At 36.1% G+C, this 16286-nt stretch overlaps 1 protein-coding gene across 11 annotated transcripts in view; it reads right to left on the bottom strand.

The window, feature by feature from the left end:
- The window catches only part of DISP1 (dispatched RND transporter family member 1), a 204150-nt gene that overhangs the window by 55578 nt on the left and 132286 nt on the right, over nt 1-16286 (bottom strand). For 2 of the 11 annotated variants that reach the window (XM_014838722.3, XM_044762987.2), the window contains exon 1: nt 11045-11182. The exons of 6 other annotated variants lie outside the window; for them this stretch is intronic. Coding sequence is in view for 1 of the 5 variants with exons in the window: in XM_014838720.3 (XP_014694206.1) it covers nt 11068-11206 (139 nt within the window). In the remaining 4 variants the exon portion in view is untranslated. Of the gene's footprint in view, nt 1-3126; nt 3181-11044; nt 11251-16286 lie in introns of those variants that run through there. 3 more of the 11 variants (XM_014838720.3, XM_044762990.2, XM_014838724.3) reach the window with 3 other exon arrangements.

The raw sequence follows: 16286 nt of genomic DNA, 5'->3' as shown, positions 1-16286 counted from the left end.
CTTTTTTAATACCATTGAGAAGGATCTGGAACTGTTGTGGTAAACACAGTTGCTCTCTCCTTCAATAAGTCACTCCTGGGAATAAATATCACTATAAAACATTCAAATAATATACCCAAAACAAAGCACTGATAGGTAAATGTACCTTCCATTTACTGAAGAAAATATCCTCCCTTTTGTTGTTAACAAAAGAAAAAGCTATGTGCAAATGCTCAGAAAACAATAAAACATACAAATTAAAGGCCATCTAAAAAGGTGCTAGACTTTTTAAAAAGTTAATTGAAATTTAAGATGTTTATTTCTATGCTTAAGGGAAAGACAGTCTAGATAAGGTAAGAAGCAATCGCTAGATGAGATTAATGCAGTCATTTCCCAGAGTTAGAAACTCTCATTGTACAAACACTCCACAGAAATCACCAAAGGCACATGCGTTCTCTGTCTCCACCATGACTCAGGCCTCCAAACCTTCTCTCCAGACTTAGGCCACACTACCCCAGCTGATGGGATCTGCTCTGTAAATAGGAAAATCAACACTGCCTCCCGACCTTTCCATCAGGAGGATGGAAGGAAGACTTTGTCTGGTTTGTTGGTTTGTTTTTACCATCCCAAGTTGGTTAATATCATCTCCAGGGTCTATTTTTTGGTAAGTATTCAGTATTCAGTCAATCCTATCAACTCTAATCACAGCTGTCAGGTAAGTTATGCTAGTGAGAAGTATCTAACAACAAAAATCCTCAAAGTTTTCAAGTGCAACTGGGCTTCAGACAGTGCCATAAACCTCCAACATGCTTCCAAGTGCCCTGAAATCCCTTCCGGACGCTCCAAAATTTCATCTGCTCCCTATCTTCTAATTCAATCTGCTTTTCCTCAGGAAAAAAAAAAATTTCTTTTTCTTTGTAATCAGAATTCCAGCTATCATTCTCTCTTATTTTTATTGCAAATGCATCCTTTTGTAGTCATATAGAGTTAAATAGATTTTTGCAGGCCAGCCAAGGGAGCTAATCACCATTTATAACATTTTTCCCCCGCTGTGGTAAAAGGAAATTCAAGTGCCAAATAACGGACTTACAAATGAATTTTTGGAACACAACCTGTTTCGTAACTTGGAGACTTTTGTAATGAAGTAGGAACTAGTGGATAGTAAAGAATAATTTGAACTCTGACTTTGGCTTGTGTTTGAAGTAAGTCACACAAGCTTTCTATGATTCAGTTTCTTTATTCATAAAATGGGAAGAATCAAACTGACTTTATAAATAAGTTCTGAATTATAAGTAAAAAATAATAAAAAGCAAAAACAGAAAAAGTTGTTCTAAGAACGTCTGTAGATATAGCTGTGCAGGAATTCAGGTGACCAAGAGAAAAGGAAAGCTTCAATCTGAAGTCAAGAGTTGACCCTAAGGCCATACAGAGAAAGATCTTATTTCTTTAGAACTGAGACAAATGAGAAAAAAATTTGATCTGAGCCTAGAACAGAGAGAATAAGAAAGGAAGTGAGATAGACAAAGAGACACCATCATAAAAATGAACTATTGTGATAAATGCAAGGCTAAATGATTATAAATGCAATGATAATAGTATTTACAGTGGAAATTTAAAATAAGTTTTGGATCAAATATAAGGAACAACTTTAAAAGACAGCTATGTCAAAGTCATTTTCCCCAGGGCCATAACACACAGGGGCTGCCAAAAGAAAGCTATTCTTGAGGCACTGGCTTAAGGTGTGATGGGGCCCCATGGCCAGATATTCTAGTGTATTTCCTGTTCTTCATGAATATAATATCCCAATCAATACATTCAAAGCCACTAATCTCAAACACCCTATTTCACCTTCTCTGCTAGCATTTTTTTGTTCTGAGTACTTTAGTAGTTTGTGGCTATAAGGCCTTTGGCCAAGGACCATCTTTTGATTACATTTTTAAATTTAAGGTTTTCTTCTTTGAGCCCCAGTTCTTCACATGTAAATCAGGATAATAATCAATGTCCATCTCACAGGATTATTAACGTGAATGTAAAAATGTTTTGAAAACCATTTAGGGCTACATATCTAGAAAACAATAATTATCAGTATTGCTTGAGTGATGGGAATATAAAAAAATACGGAATGATACTTCCTAGTTTGGAAGTCAAAATTATGCTTTAAAATGGCAGCTGAGACATCCGTAGCTTAGAAGAAATAGCGTGAGTAGGTCTGAATTTGAAAGTTGACTCTACCAGTTACTAACTTTGAGAATGTGGGCCACGTTACTTACACTCTTAGAGTTGCCTTGGTTATTCTTAGAGTTAAATCTGTTTGAAATGCAAATTAATGCAACCTACGAAGAAAGCAACATGGTACTACTAACCAAGATTTAAAATACCCTCGTCCTCTGACCCACAATTCTACTAGGAATTTATCCTCTGGATACACTTGGACAATGTGTAAAGACAAATGTATAGATAAAGATGTTGACGCACCAGTTTGTACCAGTAAAAACTGAAAACAATCTAACATCAATAAGGAACTTAAATTCTGTCACATCCGTACATTGGGTATTCTGCACAATAAAAAAAAATGAGCTAGATCAGGATTACTGCTATGGAAAGAAGTCCAAAGTACATCTTTATGTGTAAATAAAACAACCGCAGAACAGCCTATATGGTATGAATCCACTTCGTTAAAAAAATGAGGGAGATACACGCAGATGGTTATGATATACATAGATAATTTCTAGAAGGACATAAGAAAATGCTAATGTTTCCTGCTGGAGAGTTGGACTGGGCCATTTGGAAGGAGGGAGACCTTCACATTTTACTTACTGCTTGCAACTTTTACTATAAATGTATCTTCTCTATATTAGTAAAATATTAATAAAACAACATACAAAGTTTCTAACACAGTGACTAACAAGGAACAAAAGGTTTTACTATTAAAATGCAGAAACAGAAACAAACTTACTTTGCCTTAAAGGATAACTAAACCATCTATTCACCGGATGCATTTTATCTTCTGATATACATTTGCTCTCTTACGCTACCACCTTACACAACATATCAAACAACGGGATAAAGCAGGAAATGAAAACGGAGCTAAGGAGCAAAAACAGATGAATACAAACAATTCAGAAAAAGGTTTTCAATATATCTTACCTCATAACTTCTAAATTCTTGGAAATATACATTATTATTTGTTAGACCAACGCTGGCGAGGATTAAGCAGATACTACAGAGAGGAAATATAGAGACATTCAATCATGCTGAAATGTAGAGAGAAAAGTCATCAGAGTTCATGTGATAAGAAAGTTCAAACAATTATATTCCACTCTGGTTTCGGACTCAGGGAACTTATATCTACAAGATGTAAGGAAATTACCATGGTTCAAAGACAAAAAGTAGTATCTCTTTGAAAACGCTATCATGTAATCACAGTAGCATCTTTTTGAATTACAGAAATTTTATTCAACATATTATATAGCAAAATACGTTAATGGCACACAGTTTACTCAAAGGATGCGGCCAAACCATTTAGTTGATTCAGCATCTAAAGGGTGTTATGAAAACCTCAGGGTAGCTACTTGGAATTGGAAGTCAGAACTGTTAGTGTGGCCAGAAAACTGTCAAGTTAAAATCTAAATGTAATGCTGAAGAGAATACACAGACCTGTTCCAATTACCACAGCAACCACTTAGCAAAGCCATCACTATCCTTAACAAACACAGGGCTCATATAGCCTGAAGGGTCATCATCTTCATCCCATCAACAGTTACAATAGTACACCTCTTTGGTATTTCCAAAGCACTTTCACACACATGATCTCACTTGAGTTGATCCTCCTAATAGCCCTCAGAAAAACAGGTGTGGCAGGCATTGCCACTCCATTTGAGATAAAGAGTCTCAAATGTTAAGGCTAGGAAGGCTGATACCAAGGTTTTGAAGTCTTTCTCCTGAACTACAGCCCATAAACTCAGATTAGTATTCTAGAATAACTCTTTGCTTCATTAGATTCATAACACCAAACTTAACAATAAATGTCAAGGCTGGATCACCAACAAGATCCCATGTTGTAGCCAATCACCTTTTTCAGAAGAGTGATGCTCCCTATAGCATAGTTTCACTAGATAAAATACAAAACACTAACCCAGCGCTTCTCAAACATAAAGATCACTAGGGGAAGTTGTTAAAATGCAGATTCTGATATAGTCTATCTGGAGTAGGGCAACAAGCTTCCAACAACATGCTTAGCTGCTGGTCCCCGGAATACACTTTGCGTAGCAAGGCAAAACCACAAACTAGGTGGGGGGGGGGGGGGGGTGCTACAAGAGAATTAGGCCTAAGTAATGGCAAAATGATGTGCAATTAAAGCAGAATGGATAAAACACGTAGGAAAATGATAGAGACATACAGGCCCATTTTTCTGATTGAGGCAGAGAAAAGTAACAAATTTTAACGACAGAGGTTCTAATTGATAGCTAAGTCTCATTATGGCTTATCTCATGACTCCTAAAATGTCGTGTGCATAGAAATAACAACCGATCAGATTTTAATCTTTTATAGAATTGAAGCACCTTGCCCAGTTAACTGGGCGAAACAATCTTTTTCTCTCAAGCAGCACTAGATGATGGAAGATGGGTATATAAAGATAACTGCAGTCTTTTTTTCATGCCAGGTATTAAAGTAGTCTGGGAAGTACCTGTATCTGTTATTTATCAAACCTGTTTTAATATGAAACTGTTCCTCCAAAATTGCTTGACACTTATCATAAAATGATGGCCTCACTTCTGATCACTGGTACCAAGTTGACCTACTAACATTTAGAGCTACGGCAAAGAATAAACAGCTTCTCTAAACGTGCCAGAGAAATTGACAAGGAATTGTTATTTTAGGCATTTTCTGTAATGGGACTATTACAGCTGGATGGTAGAGGGACGTCAGCCAGGTTTTGTCTCTAGGAATATTTGAAGATATTATTAAACCCATTATAGAGAAAACTGAGGGTCAAAAACACTAAAGTGTAACTAATCCAAATCACACGATTGGGATTCAATCTCAGACCAGTATGACTCTAAATGTAAGGCTTTTCCACTACCTCAAGATGCTTCTAGGGCAATGCCAAGTTCAACTAGCTTTTATAGGACCACTAGAGGCTACTTATATAAAATTCAGTCCAAAGGTCCACACGAAAAATAGCCTCTGAATTCAACATTCCCCAAGATAGTTTTAAAAGGTACAACTCAGCATTCAAGAGTGTTGGAGACGTATTTCACTGAATTAAGAAGTGCTATCCATCCATGTATCATATTATATGCAAACCTGAAAAGCAAGGCAGTGGATTGACTGTTGTCATGTAGTATTTGAGCTATTGCAAAATAATGTAATTGTGACCAGACAGCAAAATCTGCATCTTTAATCAAAGAACCAGGTACTTTTAAGGAACCAAAAAGAATGGTCTTAAATAAAGAAATATAAGCTTTTTGCCTTCTGAGACAAATTAAATTTCCTTAGAGTTCATGAACTTTCTACCATTAAACTTCTTCAATAAGAACACTTATAAATATCTTCACTTAATCACCTACAAACATTTCATATGTTGCAAAGAACTATACAAAAATAAGTTATTGCTTTTATTCCACTTAAGCATAAATCGCAATAAATTAGAAGTCATTTTTCCAAAGAAACAATGTTATACATTTGAGAATCTATACCACTAAACATACATTTCATAAGAGCCTGCTAGGTATTAGTATGCTTTCCATCATACCCTGAAAAAAGAAAAGTGAGTTCTAGAAAATCTGAAAGCAAGGGATTACTATTCTTTTACAATGAAAACTTACTGTTTGCCTATTAAATTTACATTAACAAGAAGGTAGTTTCAACTTACGATAAACAAACACCATCTTTGAAAATGAAATATGCCTAACATTTTATGTAACCTCTTTCAATATGACCATATATAAGATATATATTGATAAAGGCATCAATAAAGATAAACTGTAAATGTTACATATTTGTTTTGTTTTTATAAAAACTGCAGAATATTTACAAACAGTTTAATGATGTAGAAGAAAAAGAAAAATTGCCAGGTAGTTTCCCCCCCAGATTTACCACCACAACAACATAAAGTTAACCTTAGGAAGATACTACAGTGTGTGTGCCATAGCAAATCTGGAAAGCCTGAATTTACGGAGCAGTCTTGTTGCTAGATCTGAGTTAGGCTGTCAAAGCCGAGATTCATACCTGTAAGGGTGAGTGATAGGAATTTCAGGACTCTGGAAACATCAATCTCATTTTTCTTATTTGTTTTATGTCCAATGTACCTTTGCTAACAGGTCTATGTGGATGTAAAATAAAGTTTATCTTTTTACAGTCTGGGATAAATGATAGTCAATAACATGTTCTTTTTAGCATAAACACATCTTCCTAAATACATATTTCAAGAGCACTATCATTGTATTGCAGTTATGAAAGCAGTTTTCAGAGATCTCTTTTCCAATTTCATCCACAAAAATTATCATTCCATAAAATATTCACCACTTCTCCCCAAGCTCATGCTTTGTTATATCCATAAACATCAATGCCTTTAAAAGAGAGAGAGAGAAAAAGGCTTCTTATATCTTTGAGTTCCTATTTCAGATCAGTTTAAATTCTATCAAGCTGCATGAATTCTTTTGAACTCTAAGTCTGGAGACATATACTCAGTTGTATAACTAAGAATATACAAAATAAGACTAGAGGAGTTTTCTATAATCAGAAATGTCAATCAATAGTCTCTCAAAAAAAATTCTATAAAACCCTCCAATAAGTAGATATCTAACCCAAGAACCAGCCAAGACATTCATCTACACTGCTGCAAGTCTTGAAGGGAATGTAATAAACATAACAAATATTCACACAGTTACAAGTCTATTACAGCAGTCTCAACCCTTTCTGCACATTAGAATCACTTCAGTAATATATAAAAAAAAAATTACAGACACAGGGCCCTGGCCCCAGAGGTTATGATTTAATTCATATTGTAATGGGGTGGGTGCATTAGCATTAAAAAAAAAATGCTCCTCAGATGCTTCTAACGTGCAGCTAGGGTTGAGAGCCACTGATTTATATTTGATATAATTAACGCCAATCAATTTATAAGAGCAAGCAATTGCCACTCAAAATATTCAACGTTCAGAAAATATTGCTTAAAATGCAGAATGATGGTATATACTAAAAAACATTTGGACCTGGTACTCCACGTTAGATGTGCTTCATAGTATTTGGATTATCTTCACTTTTTTTCTGGTTATAGTGAAAAGAGATTTCATCTACTTTTCAAGTTATAAGGGTGGGGACAAGGGTGCAGCAAAGAGAACCCTTAATAAGACATTAGTTTGAGAGACAAGAGTACAGAATTCATTTGGGACAATGAGGAAATGTAAAACAAGCTGTCATATAGCCTCAATTCTTATGGATTGTTTGAATAAAGTTTAGGACATAGCCAATTTGACTAATGAATTTATTTATCCCTCAAGAAAAATATATCCCCAAATCTTGGTCAATCTGAAATGAAGTTCTGAGCCCCTCTATTAAAAGGGCATGTTCCCTAACATTTTGTATCTATGTATATATGTATTTCTGATTGCATTTTAAGCAGCTTAAATGTTCCAATTCTAGGGTCAGAAAGCCTTCAGACACCAGGCCTACTTTCTAGACTCCCATTCCCACCAAATAAGAATTACAAGATCCTTTGGTAATAAACAGGACCCTCAAGATGTGATAGGTCTATCTTTAGGCCATAAGATTTCATCTGAAACTATTTTGCCTCAACTAAAATCAGAAAATAGGCAACTTTACAAATGAGCAATCTGTCTGTATTACTACAGCTCTCTCCCAGTAGAAACAGGATCATATGACTAAGCTCAACTAATGTTGTTGAACAGATTACAAGCATGCCTAAAGACGCCATGAACGTTTAATACTTCGCGCAGCTCAAAACCTCAAAACTTAGCTGCTGAAAGGAAAAAACCATCACTGAGGTAAATCAAAGCAAGAAAATTCTACTCTCATATATTGTGAGGCAAAAAAAATGTGAGAGTTTTTTAAACGTCTTCCATAAAGCCAAAAACTGAGATCAATCACCATAAAACACTTGAAAGTTGTTTGATTTAGATGGTAACGTGTTGTTTTTTAATACTACACTTAGAATTATCTCAGCTTTTCCCACAAATGCTAAGTATCTGATACCAGGCTCCACTCCCTGCTGTTCTGTGAAGTTTGAGAAGTAGCAAATCAAATTTCCTAGGGCAGCTCCCCAAATGGGTTCTTCCCTGCAGAGCCCAGCCAATAACGTCTCAAGGGTATCCCTTAGCCTACTGAGCTACTTGGGAAACATCTCTCAAGTTATTTGTAGGAAACACAATTAAAGACATCCTTTGACTTAAAGGACTCTGAAATTTACTTTAAGCTTAGGAAAACATCCAATTCACAAAGACTTTTTTTCTTACTTGAATTGGATCAGTAAGTTAACTCGTAGTAAGAGCCTGGGTGCAACTTTCATAACTCTTTCTCTATTCCTTACTAAAATTATCACTATAAATACTCATAAATTCTATTTGCTGTCTTGTATATACTAAATAAACTGAAATTACATTTATTGTTGATGTGGGATTCTTGTTTGCTCAGAAAAGTAATTAAGTTATATTTTTCAGATAAATAGGTGAAGGTCCTTATTTAGCAGGCGTGTAACAAGCACCTACTGTGTTCCTCATGAATATTTATCTTGGAATCTGAATATGTGCATCTGTCACATGTGAGCCTGTTTCATAGTAACTAAAATGATAAAAGAATAAAAATTAAGATGGAGAGAACAAAGGGCCATCCTCTTCCTCAAATCTCACTTTTCTAATTTACTTTAGTTGCTTTGTTTTATATTTTTTCCAAAAAGCAGATAGGCTAAGCAGTTCATTTGCCTTGATCCTAAACACCCAGTTTTGTTTCCTGTGTTAGGACGTGATCAGGAATCATAATTTTTTAAAAATAGGACAGGTTCATATAGTCAGTGTGTCAAGGCTGTCCATCACCCATGCTGAGTTATAAGAGTCATAAAAGCAGAAGCTCTGATCCAATCCCAGAAATCAAAGCAGTTAGAACGAAAGTAAAGAACCAATGTGCAGCAAATGCAGAAAAGCAGATTTCCCAACAGCTGCCAAAAAAGGGTGGACTGGTTCAGTATAAACTACAAAGACAATTGGGATTAGATTAAAACATCGGATGAATCAATTTTGTAGTAAATATCATTTCCCAGACTGAGGCAAGGTTAACATGTGTTTTCTAACCCACTTCACAGGTCAATCATTTCAGACACTTAAACATTGCACATTTTTTCATAATCAATGCAAAGAGTTCACGCTCACAATTCTATAATTCAGTTCTAAGGTGCAAGCTATATGAAACAGGGAAGATACATAAAAATACTCTGCCTTGTTGTATACTAAAACAAAAAGGTACAAATGGAGAATAATCTAATAAAATACTCCAATATTCAAGATTTTGGCCATGAAAGCATTCTTAGATGCAATCTATTTGAGATACAAAGTTTAAAAATAAATAAAATAATGCAAAAAGATCACTTATTTTGACTTTTTCAAAGTGGAAATGTGTCAGCAGACATTAAAACCATAAGAAGTAGTAAACCCACTGTCTACAAGGGAAATATTCATTAGCTTAGAGCTTATTTACATAGTTTAGTGACTTCTCAGCCATCAAAGGGAACTAGAGTTTTCTTAATTATAAATACTATGATCTAAATTAACCCTCCTGTGGGTGAAAAAGATATATTTCATTCTTTTTCTTTTAAGAGGAATACCTGTTAAAGAACATTTTAACAAATTATAAAGTGTGCTCTCTATTTCTTGCATTATCACTGAAGAAAGTCATTTATGGTCAATGATTTGTGTGAAACACCTTAGTTTTCAGGAGATTTGCATCTGTTTCTTTAAAATTTACATTTTACTACCAGACATATAAATATTTTACAAGTTAAATTAGTTTGAATTTTTCTGCCTGTCGCATATAAACTATCCATTCTCATTTTAAGCAAAAGTAAACATGGCAGGGATAAGATTGATGCTATTTAAGGGTAGAAACTTGCAATGAGGAGTAAACAAGCCACAGAAGTCTAAGGCAGTAGAATGAATACAGACAGCAGTACTGTACTACAATCACCAAACTTGCTAAGAGACTAAAACCTAACTATCCCAACCACTAAGAAGAAAGGATAATTACAGTGTGACAGACGTGATAAATATCGCTACAATGGCAATCACATTACAATATACGAACGTGCCAAATTAACACGTACACCTTAAATTTACACAATATTGTAAGTCACAGACTATTCAGTAAAAAAGAAGAACAGCAAATATGGCAAATATATTCTGACTTCTACTTTACGTAGTAAATCCAATTATAATATAGATGCCATTGCTACAATTAAAATGCATGAAATACTTAATCAACTCAAATACAACTTGAGAGTGTACACCAAGCTGTGAATTTGAAATGAACATTGGTAAGAATTAAACTTGCCATGGAAGCTTAGTTCCCAAGGTATCTTCAACAAACTTCTATTTTTATAGGCTGGAAGATGTTAATATTTTACTATTTTCTTACGATACTTAATTCACAAAAGTGATTAAAATAATTCCTCTGATTCTACATCTATTTTTCTACCAATTGGTAATGAGAAAAGCACATATTCAAAATTCTCTGATTTACATAATGGTTCAAAAAGACTCTCAAAGCACGAAACAACATAAACTACTTTAAATCTGAGTTTTCCTCCCAACTTCATAAAGAAAGCACATTTTAATAAACCTCAGAAACAGCCTACCTTCCCTCACGGTGCTTAGACTATCATTTAAATAAACTTCGTAAGATTTCAATGCCTTAAGATGCCGTTCAAAGTTTACAGTGACAAAAATTACAGGCTGGAATTTTAAATTCAATCCGAGAAGCACAGAACAAAGTTCAGTTTTTAAATAAATTCTCCCAAATAAGTTCGCACATACGGAGGCAGGAGGAAATGCATTACCTTTGCGTTAAGAGGAAACTTGCCTGACTCAGTTTGGTCTGCAAATGACTGCAGGAGCAACAGCCATAAGTGGCTGCAGTAACACAGCACAGCAGAGAGCGATGAGTGAGCCGGCAGGGGCAGCTCCACAGAGCGGCAGGACAGACGGAATGACAAGCACATGCAGATTGCTTTGAATTAGGTATGTTAGGGGCTGGAACTTTCTGAGTTTGCTCTCCAATAGGACAGGAGAGTTTTTCTCCTACTTAACCCCTAGGGGCAAGGTCTTAATAATGGTAACAGCTGGCATACAGAGGGGCTTGATCTGAGCACAAGGTCAGCAAGCCAGGATATGAAGGTGACATGTAATTTCTAGCCTTTTCCTGCTTCTACTGGGAAATTGCTCGAAGGACTGCTTTTAGTTATAACTTCCTTTGATCTTTTGGATTTAAAGTTACTTAGTAGATTAAAGCCATGTTAGCTGATATTATTTGCTTGCTTAGGCTAACTTAAGTGTTACAGATTCAGTTTTCTGACACATACGGCTACTACATTTAAACTAATACAAATAAACACCAAACCGTGTTTATTTCCAAGTTCCGGGCATTCTTGTGTTCTTTCACAAATGGCTCTCGAGACTCTGCTTTTACGGCAGAAAGTTCATAGTTTTTAAAAGAGGCAGACTCTTCTTCATTAAAGAGGAAAGTGTTATTTACAGTAATTATAAGGGCTTCTCTTCAACTTCCCTAAAGAAAAACAGCAGTTTGTTAAATGAATTTGACACTGCTTTTTTATAAATTTGTGGCCCTGATGATGCTAGTATTTAAACTTCCACAACATAAAACCTTGTAAATACCTACCAATAAATGCTTTAAATTTACATATGACATCCATTAGCAAATAAGTGATAATTTATTGAGACCATGAAATCTAACTCTTCAGGACTTCTTTAATAAAAATGTGTAAACAACTCTTTTAACAGTCTGTACTGATTACTAATATGAAGATGGCACTTTCAAAATTAAAGAAGGTAACACCAAAAGCACAAGCAATCAAAGAAAAAATTGGACTTCATCAAGATAAAAAACTTTCGGGGCTGGCCCAGTGGTGTAGTGGTTAAGTTCGTGTGCTCTGCTTTGGTGGCCCGGGGTTCGCAGGTTCAGATCCTGGGTGCAGAACTACACACCACTCATCAAGCCGTACTGTGGTAGGCATCCCACATACAAAATAGAGGAAGACCGGCACGGATGTCAGCTCAGGGCCAATTTTCCTCACCAAAAAAAAAATAATAATAATAAAATAAAAATAAAAAACTTTTGTATGTCAAAGAACATTATCAAGAAAGTAAAAAGACAACTCACAGCATGGGAGAAAATATTTGCAAATCATATATCTAAGAGGTTAGTATCCAAAATATATATAAAAAAGCCTTACAACCCAACAGTAAAAAGCCAAATAACCCAATTTAAGAATAGGCAAAGTTTTGGAAGAGACATTCTTCTAAAGAAAATACACAAATAGCTAACATGCACATGAAAAGATGTGTAACATGACTAATGATTAAGGAAAGGCAAATTAAAACCATAAAGAGATACCACTTCACATCCATCAGGATGGCTATAATCAAAAAAAGAAAGAAGGGAAGAGGGAAGGGAGGAAGGAAAGAAGGAAGAAAAGGACAGAACAAGCGTTGGCAAGGATATGGAGAAACTGGAACCCTCACACACTACTGGTGGGAAAGTAAAATGGTGTAGCCACTATGGAAAATAGTCTAGCAGTTCCTCAAAAACTTAAACACAGAGTTATCAGATGACACCGCAATTTCACTCCTAGGTACAGTTGATCCTCATCATTTGTGGATTCCACACTTGCAGGTTTGCCTAAGCGCTAAAGTTTATTTGTAACCCCAAAAGAATCCTCAGGTGCTTTCACAGTCATCCAGACTTGCACACGCACGGAGTGGTGAAAAGTTTGAGTGCTCCGACACACATGTTCCCAGGTGAGGTGGAACAAGGTGACACTCTACCTTCTTGTTTCAGCTCTCCTACTGTAAACAAGTGTTCTTTTCGCAGTGTATTTAACACCACGTTTTTCACATTTTTGTGCTTTTAGTGGGCAACTTCACTGTTTCAAACGGCCCCAAAGCATAGTGTGCAGGCTGTCTGGTGTTCCCAAGCTCAAGAAGGCCGTGATGCACCTCACAGAGAAAATACACGTGTTAGATAAGCTTCATTTAGGCATGAGTTATAGTGCTGTTGGATGTGAGTTAAACGTTAATGAATCAACAATATATATTAGATGTAGTGTCTTTAAACAGAAACATACACAAAACAAGGTCATGTATTGATGGGCTATCAAAAATATGAGCTGAGCAAGGCTTGAAGAAGCTACTCCTGTATTTCTCTGTGGAGCAATGACTCCATTCACTAATGCAGGGGTGCAGCAACTTGATGGAACCTAACTACCGCAAATAAGGAGAATCGAGTGCATATCCCCAAGAGAACTGGAAACATATGTTCATAACAAAACTTGTACGTGAATGTTCATAGCAGCATTATCCATAACAGCCAAGGAAACAACCCAAATGTCCATCAACTGATACATGATAAACAAAATGTCATATATACATACACTGGAATATTATTCAGCCATGAAAAGAATCGAAGCACTGATACATGCTACAACATGCAGGCACCTTGAAAATACACTAAGTGAAAGCCAAACACAAAGGTCACATACTGCAAGACTATATTTATATGAAATATCCAGAACAGTCAAATTCATAGAGATGAAAAGTAGATTAGTGGTTGCCAGGGTCTGCGGGTGGGGACAGAGGGAGTGACTGCTAATACGTCTGGAGTTTCTTTTCGGTGATAAAAATGTTCTGGAATTAGATAATGGTGATGGTGGCATAACCTTGTGAATACACTAGAACTCATTGAATTGTACACTTTAAAAAGGTCAATTTTATGGTATGTGGTTATATCTCAATAAAAAAATAAAGAAGGTATAAAGTTCTAGCCATTAGACCGATGGTTCTCAAACTTGAGTGTGCATCCGAATCTCCTAGAAGACTTATGAGAAGGCAGATTGCGTCGTCCCACCCCCAAGACTCTGATTCTGCAGGTCTGGGGTGGGGCTTGAGAATCTGCTTCTTTGAAAGCCCCAGGTGCTGCTGCTGCTCTGAGACCCGCCTTTGGGCGCCACTATATGAAAGACAACGTACCAACTCCCAGGGGCAGGAAAGGTATCTTTCATCCCTTTACGTAGAAAAGAGCCAATCTGGGGAGGAAATAGACAGAGGGAGGAGGGAAAAGGAGAGGTATTTGTTCCAGTAACTATACTAAAAGATTCACTCCCTGAAATCTTAGGTTATGCTCATTTCATGCCATATGTATGCGAAATGCTGTAATACCTAAAAATCCCCAAAAAGGAATTAGAGAATTAAAATGAAAATGAAGGTATTTTAACATTCTTTGATCATTGGAATAGCACTTCGGTTAAGTTTATTAAAGCAGCTAATCCTGGGGCTGGCCTGGTGACATAGTGGTTAGGTTCATACACTCTGCTTTGGTGGCCTGGGGTTCATGGGTTCGGATCCTGGGCACGGACCTACACACTGCTCATCAAGTCACGCTGTGGCAGCATCCCACATACAAAAAATAGAGGAAGACGGGCACAGGTGTTAGCTCAGCAACAATCTTCCTCAAGCAAAAAAGAGGAAGACTGGCGAGAGATGTTAGCTCAGGGTCAATCTTCCTCACCAAACAAACAAACAAACAAAAAAAACCCACAGAATATTATAAAAAAGAAAAAACAAGGCAGCTAATCCCACTTCACTATGCTTGTCATTCCAAGAAAGGCAAACAAAGGTCCTAGAGCTATAAATCTCATAAATTACTTCAGGAAACCCCTTCAGTTAGTTAAGGTGTCACAGAAACCAAAGACCTGAACTCTCCAACTCATAAACTTGTAAACTCTTATTTACATTTTTAGCAAAGTTACTGGTTTGTACATTTATTCACCTTACTTAAAAACGTTCAGTCCATGTTAAAATGGGCAATTGAAAGTACACTCCTGGTACTGTCACAGGGAATACATTTATTACTTTACAAATAATAATCAGGATTATTTCCAATCGCTTTAACATGTTTCTCAATATACTATTTAGAGTGAAAAGGAAAGTGATAGTAACCTTACGAAGATCTAATGTTCTCTGAAAATAATCTCTCATTCTTAGATCATACTATTTAGGTATCTCTCTTCATTCTAGAAAGACAGAGGCCATGAGAGAGAGACAGAGACAAGAGCTGGCAGGAGAGGGACAACACTCGGTATGTTTTAAAAAGTTAGCCAAGACATGGAAAGAACCCAAGTATCCATCCATAGAGAACAGATAAAGAAGTTGTAGTATACACACACACACACACACACACATACAATGGAATATTATTTAGCCATAAAACATGAGGAAATTCTACCATTTGTGACAACATGGATAGACCTCGACGGCATTATGCTAAGTGAAATAAGTCAGACAGACAAATACTATATGAACTCGCTTATATGCGGGATCTAAAAAACACTGACAACCTACCAAACTCATAGAAAAAGAGATCAGACATGTAGTTACAAGAAGCAAGGGCGTGTGTGGAGGTGGGAGTGGGGGAAATGGAGGAACGCGGTCAAAAGGTACAAATTGCCAGTTATAAGATAAATAAGTACTAGGGATGTGTGTACAACACGATGACCATAGCCAGCACTGCTATATGATACATAGGAAAGTTGTTAAGAGAGTAAGTCCTAAAAGTTCTCATCACAAGGAGAAAATTTTTATCTTCTTTTCTTCTTTCTTTTCTTTATATTGTATCTATATGAGATAAAGAATGTTAGCTGAACCTATTGTGATAATCATTTCACAATATATATAAATCAAACCATCATGTTGTACACCTGAAACTTACACAGTGATGTACATCAATTACTTCTCAGTAAAACTGGGAAAAAAAAGTGAAAAAACACCTGCTGTTTAACAAACTCTTTCACATCTGAACTCAGTCTAAAATGTAATTCTAGATTTCGTTATATTTATTAACATTTAGAAGCCCCATCTATTAATCTCGTGTGTGTGTATTAAATGTCAAAACAGCTATGAATGAGCACTGCGGTCTACGGCGGACAGTGGAGCACCGCTTCGGCAGGAATTTTCTTTCAGCATGGTCGGTCAACAGCTTGGTATCTGAAAGTACAAGTTCAGAAACCG

This window comes from Equus asinus, chromosome 30, assembly GCF_041296235.1.
Source record: "Equus asinus isolate D_3611 breed Donkey chromosome 30, EquAss-T2T_v2, whole genome shotgun sequence".
NCBI lineage: Eukaryota > Metazoa > Chordata > Mammalia > Perissodactyla > Equidae > Equus > Equus asinus.
The sequence above is the reverse complement of the archived record's forward strand: the minus strand, read 5'-3'. Positions and strand labels throughout refer to the sequence as shown.